This window comes from Camelus bactrianus, chromosome 10 (genome assembly GCF_048773025.1).
Source record: "Camelus bactrianus isolate YW-2024 breed Bactrian camel chromosome 10, ASM4877302v1, whole genome shotgun sequence".
Taxonomy (NCBI): domain Eukaryota; kingdom Metazoa; phylum Chordata; class Mammalia; order Artiodactyla; family Camelidae; genus Camelus; species Camelus bactrianus.
Window position 1 is genome coordinate 63260702 of NC_133548.1, and position 16668 is coordinate 63277369.

Consider the following 16668-nt stretch of genomic DNA (forward strand, 5'->3'; position numbering starts at 1 on the left):
AAAATTCTAGCTAAAAATCAGAGTTATTCAGGGTTCCCCTATGCTTTGTCCCCTCCCTCTTGCTCTGGAGGAGGGGGTTTCAGGAGAGGTCAGTTACTAAGGCTCTGCCCCATAGCTGAGGTCCGTGATTTCTCCAAGTCACGCAGGTTTACAATAAAGACAGAATTGAGTCCGGGTGATTTTATGTACACTGTTTCATTTACACCTCACCCAGCTCTTTTTGATATCATTATTATGCCCGATTTATAGACTACATACTCAGAAGGTTAGTAAAAAGCCAGGAAGTGGCAGGGAGGGGAACTAGGGATGGGCCTGGGCCCTGCTGCCAGTGAGCCCCCTGCGCACCAGCCAGCAGGGACAGCACTCGAGGAGGGTGTGCCTCCAATTCCAGAAGACAATTGATTTTAAATAAACACCTCCTCTGATGCTTTTTCTGAAACTCCCAGAGAGGCTGTGGAGTCTGCTACCTCAAAGTCTCAGGTCTGAGAAGTCCCTTAAGAATCCTTGTCTGTGAATTGAGGGTGACGGGGACTCACCGGGAGCACCAGGTGAGGCAATGCCTGTGCAAAGACCCAAAAACTCCAACATGTCAACAAATATAAATGACCATGAGCAGCGGCATCACCGCCAGGACTCTGTTAGTAGCTCAGGGGGAAGAAACTGCAGAGAAAGACAAAGCAATTACACACCCAAAAGCTTGTGTCTATTCCTCCAAACTGCAGGGAAAGCACAGAGTACTGGAGACGGAGGGATACCCAGGTCAGCATCCAGTGCACACAGAGGAGAGGGTTAAATGGCTCCATCACTACCTATGTTATCTCGTGGACCCCACCACCTCACTGCCCTCATCCAAGGTCTTGGGCAAGAACACTAGAAAAAAAAGAGTGAGACAGATGAAGAATCCAACAAAGAGAGGAGGTTCTGAGGATTCTGGGGTGCAGTTATATCAGAGAGATAGCCTAAGATACAACTCCATCTGCACACAGAAGCCCCTCTGAGTTGGGGGCCTGCCTCCTCAGCACCCACGGCTGGCTCTCCTGGAAGAAAGGTCACATCTTGCCTCAGAACAGGCCCAGGAGCTGCTGCTACCATGCTCCCCATCCCTGGTGGGGCACGCCTTCCACTCCCAGGGCTCCAAGACCAGTGTGGAGTGTACAAAAGGCCAGACTTTCACCAGAAGGACATGGGTTCAAATTTCTGGCCCTGCTACTTACATACCCAAGCCTGCTGGCCAATGACTGCATCACCCTGACTCACTGTGTCTGTGCCTATAAAACAGAGACAGTAATCCCTATTTCCAAGGTTGTTGTGAGGATTAAATGAGATACTGTGCCTAAAAGGCTCCCCATGCAGGAAATCATCCACTGGCAGCTCCTACCAACGTAAGCAGGAGCCAGCAAATGCCAGGTCAAAATTAAATTTCAGTCTTTAAAAGAAAAAGGTTTCGTGAAATTAGTGAGAACCAACAATGCTGAAAATTCTAGGAAGTGAGGTGGGAAAACTACACCCCGCGGCTCCGGAGGTTTTCTGAAACCTCTCCATCACCAGTGCCCCTACAGGAACAGAGAAGTAGCCGGCGTCTCCTGTTACCTCCAGACTCTTCACGCTTTATAAATACACCACCCGACCAGCCAGAGAGTGCCCACCGCCAACTGCCTGGGCAAACAAGTCCAACGGGATTCATTCCGGAAATTAAATGTCCACGCAACCCAGCCACACTCAGTTCAAAATAGATCTCCACGACCTACTTAGTCTTCCAGCACCGTTCTCAAAGCCAAAACCAAGCGGACAGGGAGATGGGGTTGCTGACTTCAGCAGGGTACTGCACAGAACCCCCCGGCTTTCCCATCACTTGAAATGTGCACTGACAGAGATGGCTCAAAAAATTATCTTGAGGGTAGACAGACAGAAACCCTAGTTTTAAAACAGCTGATTCAAGTGGCTGTTAAAAAGCAAAGCATCCCAGAAGTCATGCAGATAATTCACCCTTCCGCCCAGCCCCAAGGATGCACTTTCATTCATTCAGACGGAAGGTTATAACCTCTCTTGGCAGTGGCTCTTCAAGCTACCTACCTCTCACCCTCAGAGTTGTTTCTGGAGTATCTGCATATTCTCCAGGACTCAGTGGGCTCTTTGAGAGCTAAGACCCTGCCTTCTGTATCTCAATACTCTGTAATGTCTCGCACAACACCGTGTCTTGGGTCAGCGAGAAGCAAGCCCTGCGCCCCCCATGAGAAGATGAGTGCCATCCCCCACCAGTGACAGTCCTCTGGGTCCCAGCCCACTTACATGCTTGGCCGCTCAAGATTGGAAAACAGAAACAGACAGACTGATACTTGCTGTTAAAACAAGGAAGACACACAAGACCACAGAAAGCTGCTGCATAGTTTCAACCACCATGTAGTTACAAAACGATCTCCTCCACTTACAATTCATTTCACTGGGGAGATGTGAGCCTTGGGAGGGTAAATCCAAGGACCTTGGCAGAGTCACATGCCAGTAAAATCCCAGGGCATTTCAACATACAGTGCTAGGCAGACAACAGAACACTGCATTTCACCAACTAAGTGATGGTGGAAGAAGCAAGCTCATGGTAAAAAACAAAGAAAACAAGCCAGAGCAAACCTGCTACCCTTCACATCCTAATCCATCCTCCTCACGTCTCCAGGGTCGACCCCACACACTCTCCCCACACCACTGAGCACTCAGAAGTCCCATCCTAGAAACTGACCCAATAGCCCTTAGTTTATTCAGCGCGTTCCCCCAACATCATGACATTTAATCGTCTACAATCACGGGAGGCAAGCAGAACAAGCATTTTTCTCACCCACTTAGAAATAAGGAAATTGAGGCCAAAGCATGTCTACCACATCACAGACCTTCCAATTCCAAGTTCAACGTCCTGTCTCTAAAATCAGCCTGCACGGCGCACCCAGGCCTGACGAAGCCGGGTATCTGAGCTCTATCTAGACCACCGCTCTTTCCACTGCCCCCAGTGCTCAGCACCTTCTAGAGACAGAACCCTAACACCTCCTCGCCCTCACAGCAGCCCCAACGCCTCACCCTGCCTAACAGAGACAAGCAGGAGTGCAGAGACCACCGTCCCTGGCCCCGTCGGCAGGGCACCTATGCCAGCCACTCACGCCCCGAGCCAGGCTGACCGCCCACCTCCCTGTAAATAAACAAAGGCCAGCACTAGAGCTTTCACGGAGAGACACACACTCAAGGGGTGGCTTTCTGCAAACAAGCGATGGGCACGGGGCAGGGTGAGTCATCACGGACTCCAGCAGCCACAAGCCAGATGCCAGGTTTCTGAGTCCCAGCACCCCGGGTCCACTTCCCATCTCTGGAACTACTTACTCTCTGTGACCTTAGGCAGCTTTGTTCCTCTAAGCCTCAGCTTCCTCATTTATAAAATAAAGGGTTAAAAAAAAAGGATCTCACAGTGAATATACTTCACAGAACTTAAAAATGGTTTAAAAGGTAAGTCTTACATATATTTCACCACAATAAAATAAAACAGGTTCACATCTGTATTTAAAAAAAGATCTCACAGGTTCATAGCGAGGAGTAAATAAGACTGTAATGGCAAGTTCTTGCAGCGTGGAGCACATATTAACCCCTACTAAACAGCTACTGATTATTTATAGTAATTTTAATAGCTCATATTATATAGATAGCACATGCTGACCATAGAAAACGCCAAAAAATAGACAGATCAAAAATCTCTTGTAATACCAAGACCCGGAGACAACCACTGAAATAAAATTCTTTATAGTGTTTTCCCAATGCATAGACATTTCTTAAATTTAGAATGCAATGTACAGATAATTTTGTCATCATGATCCATTCTTTCCTACTTACTAGTAATTGTAAAACCAATTGTCACGACAACATCCAGATATAAAGGGACTTTGTCCAGGGCAAGGATCAAAAGTTGCATGAAACTTGAGACAGGAACAAGGAGCTCACGCTGAACAACTGTGGGGACGCCTGCCCTGGAGTCATACCCAACCCCCACCACCTGTCCCCGCCTCCTGTCAATGTTCACCCGGAAAGCAAGACTCTGGGGTCTGGCCAAGCAGGACAAGGGCGACCGGGGAGCTCTGTGGGCGCTCTGCATATGCCAGGCTCCCCGGGACAAAGAGCTCATATTCCCGCTGCCCTCAAGCAGCTCCCACGGTGACCAGGGAAGTCAGTGCTTGCAAATCACCCCAGGACCCATCAAAGGGCTGCGGGGGACGCAAGGAAGGAGACATGCGTGACAACCACTGCATGCAATCCCCAGGTGAAGGATGAGAAAACCGAGGCCCAGGGAGGCAAGTGACCGTCCCAAGGCCGCAGGGATGGGACCAGTCCCAATATGCAGCCAAAGATTGAGCACTGACGGCCCTGAGCTTACTCACAGATGCTGCCTGCCAGGAGCCCAGTTGAAAAAACAAAAAGGTAAAACCATCAGAGCCTGCATGCAGTCAGTCCTGCCCATCCACAAGTACTTGTTTACTAAGCGCCTGGGGCACGTCAGCACGAGACAAAGGCCGCATGGGAACAGGATGAGGAGGCTGTTTCATGGGAGCACTTGGTGTCCTGCATGGCTCCCACGCTGGGGCAAGGCCTCTCTGCCTCTAGTGTGGAAAGGAAGCCAGACACTGCAGACTCCTGGCGAGACCTGAGTCAAAGCTTCCTGGAGAGTCTGGCAAAGAAGGAAGCTCTTCGCTGTGCTGGGAAAGTACCCCGAGAAATAACTCTGGGGAAGGAACCCCAACCCCGTGGAACACATTTCCAGTGCTCGTTTCTAACTAGGAATAGTCTTCCCCGCTGTCAGATGGGTGTGTTCTGTTTGGGAGGCGGGGAGGTGGGGAAGGAGTGGCGCCCAAAAGCAGCTCCTGAAATCCTACAGAGGAGCAGCTGCTCCTGGCGCCGGGAGATTCTATTTCCATCTCCGCTTACACGTAATTACCGTCCAAAGCGGTGCTCCCCAGAGGGGCGGCCGTGCCAGCGGCCTCCCAGATCTCCCCCGGACGGACTGCTCCTGGCACCACCCTCGTGGGGGTGGCTGGGAAGAGGGTCTGAAATCAGGGCCACCCACGGCCCACTTCTCCGCAGCCCTAATCACAAACGTGCCAGAACCTTTCCTTTGGAGGCCCGGAGAGGAAATTAAACGTCGGCCAGATAAGGAGATTTCCTTCGGCTCTGATGCCAAGGAATCCGAAGTTATGACTCCTCCAGGACCACACCAACCAAACTGGCACAGACCTCAGACCTCCCGGCCAGCACGCCCAGGGCAAGCCACGCCCACAGTGCCTTATTCTCTGTAATAACTATACTCGGAGTGTTTTTATGGCAAATGTGAACAAAGTAGAACCCTGCAGGCTGGTGACAAAGTGGGCAGCAGAGGGGGCCCCAGGGCTGGGTGCAATGACCACCCGATGAGTCCCCTGGTCTCTCCACAGGTGCTCCTGCACGTCCCTCCCCGCCCTGCATTTTCAAGGCCAAGTGAGGCCTGCTGCCTGAGACAGCTGACTCAACTCTCTTCACGGCAGAGCGACTAAATCCACAGAAGGATGCGGGGAGCTGAGCGCACTGAGCTCACACTGACCTCAGCATCTTCTAAATCTGCCGGGGCGAGAAGCACCTTCACCAGGCGACCCCAGGGCGCCCAGCGGGGCTGCCACACACACCAGGCCTCCGGGCAGCACCGACGACCCCCAGCCTTGTCTACTGTCTACTTTCTCTTCTCCGTGCTTGTGGTTTAAGTGTGGGGAAGCGGGTGGGTGAAAAGGCAACTAGAAGGAGAAAGAATAGACAGGAAAAGGTGGTGGAGCAAGGGTCAACAGAGCACTGACATTTCAAAAAGAAAATGCAGAGAAACAACTGCTGCAAAATACCTAGGCACACGGACACGGCCCTGCAATGGCCGTTGAACTTCAGAAAAATCCTCAGCGAGCTGGTCCACACCCAGACACAACAGCAGCTCCCGTCCTGCTAAAGGCCAAAGCCTCACAAAGACGGCAGGGACCGACGCGGTCCTTGACACTGACACACACACACACACACACAACACACACGCGGGACTCCCACCAAGGCCTCCGTGTCTGCTGGCCCCTCTGCCTAGGATGCAGTCCCTCCACACCTCAGCTCCTTCTCCACGTCCCCTCCTCCAGATGGAAGCTCAGACACCACCTGCTCAGCCAGGCCTGCCTGGACCACTGTTCACCACCTCACTGCCCCCTGCCCTGGGGCCCCCATGGTTTTTCAGCAATCACCACCACCTCCCATACTGTTCTGGGGAAAACAGTGTCCCCACCGTCAACCCAGATCCACCTGACACCTCAGAACAGGACCTCTTTTGGAAACAGGGTCTCTGCAGATGGACGTGGTTAAGATGAGGACACGCAGGAGGAGGGTGGGCCCTAATCCAGGGACCCTGTCCTAAGAAAACAGAGGACACAGACACAGGGAGGAGGGCAGAGCCGCTGCCACAGCTCAGGGCTCTGAGAACGCCGGCACCACCAGAAGCTGGGGGAGAAGCAGGGAGCAGATTGCCTCTCGGACCCCAGGCCTGCGAGGGAGCATGTTCCCATTGTTTAAACCGTCCAGTGTGCATGCCTGTGTTACAGCGCCAGGAAACTAGGACGGACACCATGAACTGTAACCAGTGATTGTCTGTCACCCTTCAGGAGACAACAGGCCCCAAGAGAAGAGGATTTTAACATCTGTGGTTTGGTGTGAAACACCCAACACCCAGAACAGCATCTGGCTGAATAGATTCTGAGTGAATGAAGACAAGCTTAGAGGGGAGGCAGGGGTGCCACACCCAACCTACAGAAGGCAACTGAGGGGCTAATGGCCTAGCTTTGCTCAGAGACAGAAGAGCCAGGACTGGAACTGAATCGGGACCTGCTTCACTCATTTGTTAAGCAGTCCTGGCTCCTCAGGGCAGCTGCTGCATGCAGTACTCACTGAGCACGAGTGTGGGGTGGAGCGCAGGAAGGGCTGGCTCCAGGCTCACATCCCCTCAGCGGGGCCGTGACCCTAAATCAGGCAGCTCACCCCCCCAAACCCCCCGTTTCGGCGTCCTCACCTGCAGCTGAGGGTGGATCAGAAGCCGCATTCACCTGCTCTCGAAGAGATAAACAAGGCTTGTTTTAATCTGTGCCGTTTCTGAGAGGTCTTCTCAGACCCCTGGAGCCCAGGCGATGTCTCTGTCTGGCTGACTTACACTTAGGGCAGCACCCTTGGCAGCCACCACGCACCACTGAAATCTCTCTCTCACCACAGGCCACTATTATCTTGCTGGCACATCTTTCACACTCGTGACCTGGACTCACGTCACAGGCCACTACATCTGGCGCTCTGTAAGCCACACAGTCTGCCCAGGCCTGCCTGCACTCTCACTGGGGGATCTGGTCCTCCCAGGCCCGCAGACACCAGGCCCCCCCACCGAGTTCCACCCCAAGGATGAGGTTTCTTTTGTGCAGCTGGACCTGGGCGGCTGGCGCTGCTTTGGAGCCTCGGGTACCCCCCTCCTTGTGCTCAACCTGCAGGTCTTGGGCCTCCGGTTTGGTTAAACCATGAGCAAACAAATCAGGGACTTCAAATGAACTTGCCACCGTCTGGGGTCAGGGGCACGAGACCAGCACAGACATCAGCCCGGGGCCAGCACAGCTAGGACCGGAACCAGGCAGAGGGGAAAGCGCGAGCTCTGGAGCCAGGCAGACACCCAAGTGTGAGCCCCAGCCGTGCCTCGCCCTGGGTACACCTGACTTTACCTCCCTGCACTTCGGCAACCTCAGCTCAGAGGGGCCTCAGGGGCAGCGAACGGCAGATGCTGCAAAGCACCCAACACCACACGGTTCTGTTTCCTCATATCTGGAAGTGGGAGCACCTGGCAGCGAGGAGAGCTGGGCTGGGGGAAGAGCCTCAACCCCGCAGGGCACAGAGACCGGGCCCACCTCCGCTCTGGACGGCCAGGCCAGCGGCAGACACTTCAGCTCTCACGGCCTAGCTTGGCCTTAAAAACAACGGGCAGAGGCTAGACAGAGAGTCCCCAGCACTCACTCTAACGAGGGGATGGCCTCTGCTCTGGGGCCCTGGAGTTGCACAGCAGGACTGGTGTAGGAGAACATCAAACGTGCTCTCCTGCCAAACCTGCCACCTTCACCCCAACACGCTCCCACAGCCCCAGCCGATCCGGGCGCCTCTGTGCAGCGCCTGATCTCCTGACCCCACTCCTTAACATCACCAGGTTCTGTGCGTTTTTATAGTTAGCAAACATAATACACATTCATGTGTTTAAAGTTACTTATTAAGGAAAGGAGAACACAAATTAAGAGTAGTAGTTACTTACAATTACCGAGTGCTTACTTATTAGGTAATGTGCTCAGAGCTTTACAAACATGACTCTCTTAATCCCCCCAACGACCCTGTGAGGAAGGTACTAACGTTATTCCCGGTTTACAGATAAGGAAGCCGAGGCCCAAGGAGAAAGAGTAACTTTGCATAAGTCACACAGCCACAAACGACTGAGTGGGGCTGGAAAGGACCCTAGAATCTCTTCACCCCATCCCCTCACTGCCCCCTCCACCACACCTTCTCCCTGTGGCCCCCTTTGAACAGCAGGTAAAGGACACCATCATTCAGCAAGTCAGAGCCCCCCAAAACCCACGGGCCGCTCAGCCTGCAGGGACGGCCCAGTGAGCCTATTTGTCAGGACTTCCAGATGCCCCCTCCAGCAGGTCAGGCCCCGAGAACCCCTTCCAAGAGTCCCTGCTCAGGGACAAACTGTCACAGTAGTCCCACATAGAAGCCGGGAGAGAGGGGGACAGAGCACCACGCCGCTGGAAGGAAAGCCCCACCGCGCACAGAATCTCTCTTCACCACGTGCGTGGAGGCTGTTCCAGAAACAAGGGAGTCTGGCTTTCCGGCAAGTGATCTTTAAATGCACCCCCCCCCGCCCAGTTCAACTCCCCCCGCCCCCAACTTGGCCGCGCAGACCAGAACCAGCATCAACGTGCTACCACTCACACAGGCTCGCTTCCTCGGGGAGAGGCTCGCAGACTCTGGCAGGTTACGCCAAATTAAGTGTTCTGTTACAGCAGCCAGCCTCTGGGGAAAGCGCAGAGGACGTGACACCAAGAGCGATCGCTTCCAGGGCCACGCTGCCACCCCTGGCAGCAGGACGCTCCCGCCACCCAGAGCAGAGCCTTGGGCCTCAGTCCTTGGTCCTGGGGGGCTCAGCTCCCTCATCCTCCAGCTATGACGGACCCGCCCACTAAGATCCAGAAGCCAAATGAATCTGACAGCCGCACTGGGATGGATTAGATGCCTACTAAACACTGGCCATTTCCATCACCGAGCAGAATGGCAACCTGTGGGCAAATGGGCAGCCTCAGACACTGTTGGCAGTTTAAAGCAGGACAGCCCTCGAGAACACAGTGTAGGGACTACTGTGACAGTTTACGTGTAGAACCCGTGGCACACCAATTCCACGCCGAGAAACACGTGCATATGTGCATAACAGTACATATGTATGAAGACTAAATGGCAAAACTAATGAGTTAGTTTATACAACTATCAATGGGGGACTGACTTATAAATTGTGAGGTATCTGTACTATAAAACATTCTGCAGACAAATTAAAAGAACCACACGCATGAAAAGATCTACAAGATCTTACATTATGTGAAAAGACAAAATAGTGAAACAATATACATGATGCATCAGACTTATGCTTACAAAAGAAACAAAACTATATGTAGCTGTGTGAGTACAGACTGATGGACAGTTTTGGGATATGCATCAGACTGCTACGACTGGTTACTTCTGAGGACCCAGCAGGGAGGCGGAGGGTGCTACATTTTCTGCAATGTACTTCACTATGTGAATGGGAGAGCATCATATGTATTATCTGTATCATTTTAAAAAAAGCAACTGAACTGATTAAAAGCCACCACCACCAAAACAGAGGTCATGCTCTGATGTGAAATTGTCACATCAATCCAAACAAGTTTTGGTGCCACACTCCAAAGTCTTCCCAAGAGTGACTGATACACTTCAAGTGCAGCCTCTAAGCCCCAGATGATGGACCAAGTCAGGATCAACAGGGCAGAAGAGAAATGTGGGATCAGAGGAAAACTTCTGTAAAAGCTTTGTGGAAGCCGCAAACCTGTCCTGCCCTGAACTTGGCTCCAAGACTTTCCTCCCTCTCACTCCCATAGGATGAGAAGAAAGTGAAAGCCAGGATTAAGAGAGAATTCCCTTTCCTACAGCAGAGGGGAGGCCACCGCTGCCACCAGCAGAGCTGCTCCCAGGCTAAGGCAAAGGAACGGCCTGGCCAAACTCCACCTGCCCGACAAAGGCACCACGTGCCAGGCTCCTGGGGCTGCAGGGAGAGCCAAGGCTGGCAGCCCGGAGCCAAACCGTTCCAGTCCCTCCACTTCGGCAAACAACCAGGCAGGCCTCTTTTCAACTCAATACTGAAATCCAAACTCAACCAGTACACAAATCAGACAGCTCTGCCAACAAAGCGGCAACCATGTGGAACAAGGAGACATGAACCAGTGGGAACCTGGACAAAGGTGCAGGTGCTTTTTCTGCCAGTCCATAGTATCACTTCTGTAAATTCGGACATTTAATAAATAAATATCCTTTTTTTTTTTTTTGCTTCCTAGTAATAATTAAAACAAACACACACCCCAAACACATATGCAGCAAAAAAGAAAACAGAGGGGCTTTGCTTAGGACATGATGTTCAGGAGGGAGGCCTGACAGCTAACATCCTGGGCAACATCCCCTCCCGTTAAAACAGGTACCCTGTCAATGCGCCATACTCACTGGGCACTTTAACAACCCACGGCTAGAGGACTGCCCTCAGGACCAGGAAAAGAAGTCACATCTTGGAGGGAAAGGGGCGACCATTAAATGGTGGGGAGTGGTCTTACGCAGTGAGTCACCGCAGAGACGGCAGTGACTGCGGACCCCGGGAAGTGGCCAGTCCAGTAAAGTAACTCCCAGCCTCTTCGCAATGAGGATGCAGCCCAAGCAAAACCGGCACCCAACCAACGGGCTGGGACCCAGCAAGAACAAACCATCTGAAGGGCACGGGTATTATGCAATCTGCAAAACAGCAGCCCGGGCTAGTTTATTATGGACTCTGGCACTGACGAGGGGAGAGGGCGTAGGACCAGCATAGTCCTGACGTGGCAACAGTGCATCATCGAGGCGAAAATGTGAACACTAACCACCTGGACCAGTCACGTCCCCCTGCTCTGACTCTGGTTCTCCCGAGCATGGCCCGGCTCCACTTTGAGGCTGCATCCTTCAGGGGGTTGTCTCACCTCCTCCCAGGGTGGTCACCACTGAGAACTCGCCCACCACCACTCCCGCTTCCCCACCAGGCTCTGCAGGCTTGGTGACCGCAAATCACCTCCGCCTAGAGGCAGATCAGCCCCTGGGAAACAGCCAGAACCAAGGACCACGCTCCCAGGGGGTTCACTGAGTCCACCAGGGAACAGCGGGTGCCAACTACACCCCAGGGAGGCTGCTTTCTTTGGGGATTTTTCCTTTTGACGCCTTTATTTTAAATCTGAATATCCAAATCAGCATTTCCCTAAATGAGGTCTGAGAAGTTGAATTCCATCCTAAGATGCTCCAGGAAAGGTAGAAACGATAAGGCCTGGGGTGCGGGTGGGGGGGGTCAAAGAGAGGGGAAGGCACTTTGGGGTTCTACTCAGGCTCGTTTCTCTGGCTCTCACAAGAGGCCTTAAGAGGCGATTTTGGTTTCTACAAGGATGGCTTTTGGTCTGCACAGTTAGCATCTCCAGTACCCAGCCTGCAGCGATGACGGCGCTGGGAGGGGTGAGGAGAGGAAAAGAGTGGCTGGGATTTGACTCCTCCCTGTCTCAACCCTGCGTCCAGAGGACCGAGCACCATCCACGCTGACCACTGCCACCATCTTACTGCCTTTGGTTCAAGCCTGTCCTCTCTCATGCCAGTGACCCCGATGGCCCCGTTTCTCTACTCATTTCCTATTCCACGCAGCCCATGGGGCCACCTTTCTAAAGCACAGACCTGACCTTCACTCCCTTAATGAAGCCCCAGCCCACAGGTGGAGTCCGACCTGGCAGGGCAGGTGTGGCATGCAGAGATCACGGCTGCCACTCAGACTCACGCCCGGCTGGCTACGTGGACCCATGCGTTTCTGTGCCCATTTCCTCATCTGTGCGACAGGAATAACGCGATCGGCCTCCAGGGCCACGGCGGGGGCCCATCCAGATTGCGGAGAGCCTGGTCTCCAAGAAGCACCGCGACTCTCCTGTCCCCAGCCTGGCTCCTGAGTCTGCCCTCCTCACCGCCTCGCTGTGCTGCCACCCCGCAGCGAATGAATCCCAGAAACTCAAGGGAAAAGAAGACACATTTGAGATCTAAAAATTAAAGGTCATAAACAGAAAAATGAGGCTACCAAAATGTGAAAGAAACCAAAATTAACTCATTATCAAAATAATGCAAGAGGAGGGAAGAGACAGGAAGAGAAGGCAAACAGTACTTTGGGGAGGAACTGCTTTTAAAATCTATGGCTCTGGGATTTTTTTAGACTTCATTTTTTCCCAAAGATTTAGGAAGATTACATTTTAAAGGCTCACAAAGGAGACACTTCTGGTTTTTTTTTTTTAAAGCTATTTCTTAATTAATATCTTCAGAGAATGAGGAAGTACTTTTATAGACTGACTGAATCTTAATAAAATTCTCAGAGAAATTCTGGCATCAGTCACAACAAACACCCTCCTGGAATTTAATTTCCTTTTCCCCACACAACTTACTATGGAAACTCATTTACAGTGCCGCCGCCACCAGTCAAAACCTGCCTGGAGCACAGAAACTTCAAAGCCCCACAAGAGAGTCTTACAGGACGAGATGGATATTGGCCCCATATTTAGCCAAATCCTACATCTAACAGAGATGTCCCCCATGCCAAACTTTCCAGATTTTACTGTCAAACCAACTCTCTCATCTCCTTCCTGGCCCATATCTGCCCTGCACCCACTCCCCCAACTTACACTAACAATGTCCCCTTTCAGCTAGAAACCCCCAAATTCAGTATCTTTTCCCTGCCCAACAAAACGAATAAAAAAGGAGAGAAGGGCATAAAATAGGCAAAGGGAAAGGAGCTACATCCATCTTCAAACTCCTAACGAAGATCTGTCTTTTCTGGTTTCTGGTTTGGGTCAATTCCCTCCTTTTGGATGACGCTGGGGCCTGGAACGCTCACTGAATGTGCTGCAGGTGGGGGTGGGAAGGCAACAGCTAAAAGAACGATTCATAAGTACAAAAATGTACTTCAAAAGCCTTTCTCCCTCAAGGACAATTCCTACTGGAAAACTTAACCAATCCCACTACCCCGAGTGCCTGTGGTAAGTGGAGGGAAAGGGCTGGATGACAACCACATCCCCTGCAATTCCCAAGTGTATCTCATTTAACGCAAGGCAGACAATATCACCCTGAGTTTACATACTCAGAAACCGGGCTCAGAGGGATCAGCATGTATACCCCAAGCCTACCAGACACAACTCATGGACTCATAAGCTTCCAGTGCCCCCAAATGCTTGTGTTAAAACACTGTCCCAAGTTGGAAGGCCCTTTACAGTTTACACATTGCATTTCATATACATCATCTCATTTAATATCACAAACCTGTATGATAGCTAAGAATTCCTTTTCCACTCTCGCAAAAATGCTATTTGGTTGCAAAGACCATCAGTAACTTGTGTAAGCTAGTGGCAACACTTACAGCTGTATCCTGTCTAAGCTTTGTTTCCTCATCTCACAGTGCCTGATAGACTTATGGGCTCAGATGATGACTATTATTAGCATCATGATTGCTATTAATTTAACAGCCCTCAGTTATTTATACACACACACACACACATATACACTATAGATATCTTAAAGATTCAACTTAATTACCTGCTGGAGAGGATACAATTTTACCACTACCTCAAACTCAGAGATAACCACTAACAGCCACTTCCAAGAAACTGACAGAAAAGGATTACTGAAAATGATGTGGTCAAACCCAATATGGATTTTGAAATCTAATGGAAGAGAACAGAAGGACAGGAACATTGAGTTATGATAAAATACAAAAAAAAAAATTATAATCCTCCTCTCCCAGTACCATGGCTTGATCATGAATGCGCTGTTTGACTCAGCCACGTCATTTCAACTCTGCGATGACACTCAGAGTCCAAAACGAGATGGCCAGCAGGTGGCCCAGAAGGTCTAGTGAGAGGCTGCCCGGGGGTCTGGGGAATAGGGGTGAGGTAGACACCTTACTACCCAGAGCTGTTTTTAATGTGCTGCCTCTAATGCACTGTTTGCTTACTAATTTCACTCACTTGAAAAGAAACCTGGGAAGTTCAGAAATGCCAGGCGCAACAGGAATCAGCTCACCACTTCTCAAGTCACGATGGAAAGGATGACAGAAGGGCAGTGGTACCAGGAGCACAGCATCAATCAGACAGAAGGAAATCCTACAGACTTTGGCAATGACAGATCCTGGGGACGTCCTTTGAGTAAGGCTGTGCCAAGACCAGTCCCACTGAGCATCCGCTCTAGGCTTGAAGGTTAAAAAAAAAAATTCAGGTCCACCGATGAGACATGAAAAATTTTTAAGCACAGTTAAATACCTTACAGTAATGACAGCTGGACAGCCTGCAAGAGACTTCCTGCATGAGAACAGTATCTCATACTGTAAATCTAGTACAAGTATTGTAAGTTTTGGTTTTGTTTTATGTTTTGCAGTCTTCCTTGCTTCTCAGCTGTTTTGAGTCCATCCTAATTTCTTTATAACAGGTTGTGGCCCATTTTCTGTGGCCCATCTAGTTTCATGAGGAAAAAGATTTCAGTCTCCCTCAGAAGCCTACTCCTGCCTCCATCAGGCTGTCTAGCTCTTTATTTATACCCCACTTCACAGATGAGGAAACTGAGTTCCAGAGAGGGGAAGTGACTCATCCCCGGTCACAACCCTTGCTAATAACACTAGGACTAGCACCAGGGCTCAGGCCCAGAGTGTGGGTCTCCAGCTCTATCGCTGTTGCAAATGACCTGGCATACTTGTGTCTTGAATACAAAGTTTATTTGGGGGAAAAAAAAAGCTAGTATGATTCATCTCCATCGTCAAGGGGCACCACACAGATTATTTTAATAAAGCATCCAGCATCTCCACTTGTTTCTGAAACAGCCAACCTCAGTCCCAGAGAATAAAAGGCCACGTCTTATTCCGCTTCAGGATACCCACGACCCTGTGAGCAGATGTGCTGCTGGGCTTTGGGGATCTGCTCGCCCAGCCCAGGAAATCCAGACTTTGCGGGTACTGGGAACGGGGTGAGTGGGTGTGGGAGGAGGTCAGAGTTGGGTTTTTAGACAGCTCCTGGCAACAGTTACGATTTCATGCAGTCCAATCCTACTCACCTTGGAACTCCTAAATATCTCATCCACTCAGGGGTCCCTCCTCAACTTCCCCAGGACAAAAGCACTGCAGTCTGGGAGGTGAACCTGGCAGATGCAGAGGGGCGGTATTTGACCCGAAGCGGTAGAGGAAGCACAGCGCCGCTCCCTCCTCCACCGGTTACAGGAACTCCCCACCGGGTCTTCAGATGCCACTGGCGTCCCCAACTCTGAGCCTGACCCCTCTCAGGGTCTGCCCCAACAGAGGCGGCGAGGAGGCAAAGCCCACTCCCCACCGCTCTACCCCGCCACCGGCTCGCCTCCCGTCCCCGCAGCGGCCGCCCCGCAGTGGGGTCCCCTCCCTCCTCACCCGCAGGGCCCCAGCCGAACACTTCCCCACTCCAGCCCGAGACCCTGAGCGCACCCCCTCTCTCTCCCCGCCCGCAACGGACCCGCGTCTCCCGCCTTCCCGGCCCGGGACCCCTCTCACCGCGGCCCTCCGCCCCCTGGAGTCCGCCGCGCACCCGCACTTCCCGCCCGGCCCAGGCGGGCTTACGGTCCGCCCCAACTTTTCCCGGCCCCGCAGCTGCGAGGATCCCGCGTCCGGCGCCGCGGCGGGCGGGCGGGCGGGCGGGCTCGCGTCCCCTCGGCCCCCGCCCACCCCGCCGGCACGAGTTGCGCTCGGGACCCGCTCGGCGCCCGGGCCTCGGCCGTCCGCACGGCACGCAGGCGGAGCCGGCGTGGCGGGAACCGCGCTGTCCCGACACCGGCACCCCAGCCCGGTACCCGGTGCCCGCCCGCCCGGTGCCCGCCCGCGCCGCTCCCGGCCCGCCTGCCCGCCCGCGCGGCCGCCGCTCACCTCCTCCCGCGCCGCCGCCGCCACTGCCGGGAAGACGTGGCAGTGGCTGCCGCCGCTCGCGCTCCCCGCCTCGCCTCGCCTCTCCTCTCGGCGCCCGCGCGGGCGGCTCTGGCGCGCCGGACCGCAGCGCCAGGCGCCCTCTGCCGCCGGGAAGCCGAATCCTCTAGCCCTAACCCTAACTCGCCGGCCGCCCCGCCCCCGGGCCCGGGCCCGGGCCCGGCCCACCCCCGCCCCCGCCCCCGCCAGCCCCGCCCCCGGCCCTCCTCCACGCTCTCCGCCCCGCGGGCTCCGCAAGGCCTGAGACCCTCCCGCGTGCCGGCCCCGAGCTCGCCGCCGCCTCCGGGGAGCCTGCCCTGACCACC

At 53.1% G+C, this 16668-nt stretch overlaps 1 protein-coding gene across 14 annotated transcripts in view; it reads right to left on the minus strand.

Annotated features, from left to right (window-relative positions):
* SMCO4 (single-pass membrane protein with coiled-coil domains 4) overlaps positions 1 to 16462 on the minus strand; it is a 54124-nt gene extending 37662 nt beyond the window's left edge. For 6 of the 14 annotated variants that reach the window (XM_074372856.1, XM_074372851.1, XM_074372855.1 and 3 more), the window contains exons 1-2: positions 16307 to 16443; positions 15472 to 15555 (exon numbers count right to left, since the gene is read on the minus strand). Coding sequence is in view for 1 of the 14 variants with exons in the window: in XM_045508967.2 (XP_045364923.1) it covers positions 7085 to 7114 (30 nt within the window). In the remaining 13 variants the exon portion in view is untranslated. Of the gene's footprint in view, positions 1 to 3864; positions 3884 to 7084; positions 7271 to 15471; positions 15556 to 16306 lie in introns of those variants that run through there. The other 8 variants (XM_074372860.1, XM_074372859.1, XM_074372857.1 and 5 more) reach the window with 6 other exon arrangements.
* Between the last annotated feature and the right edge of the window lie 206 nt (positions 16463 to 16668).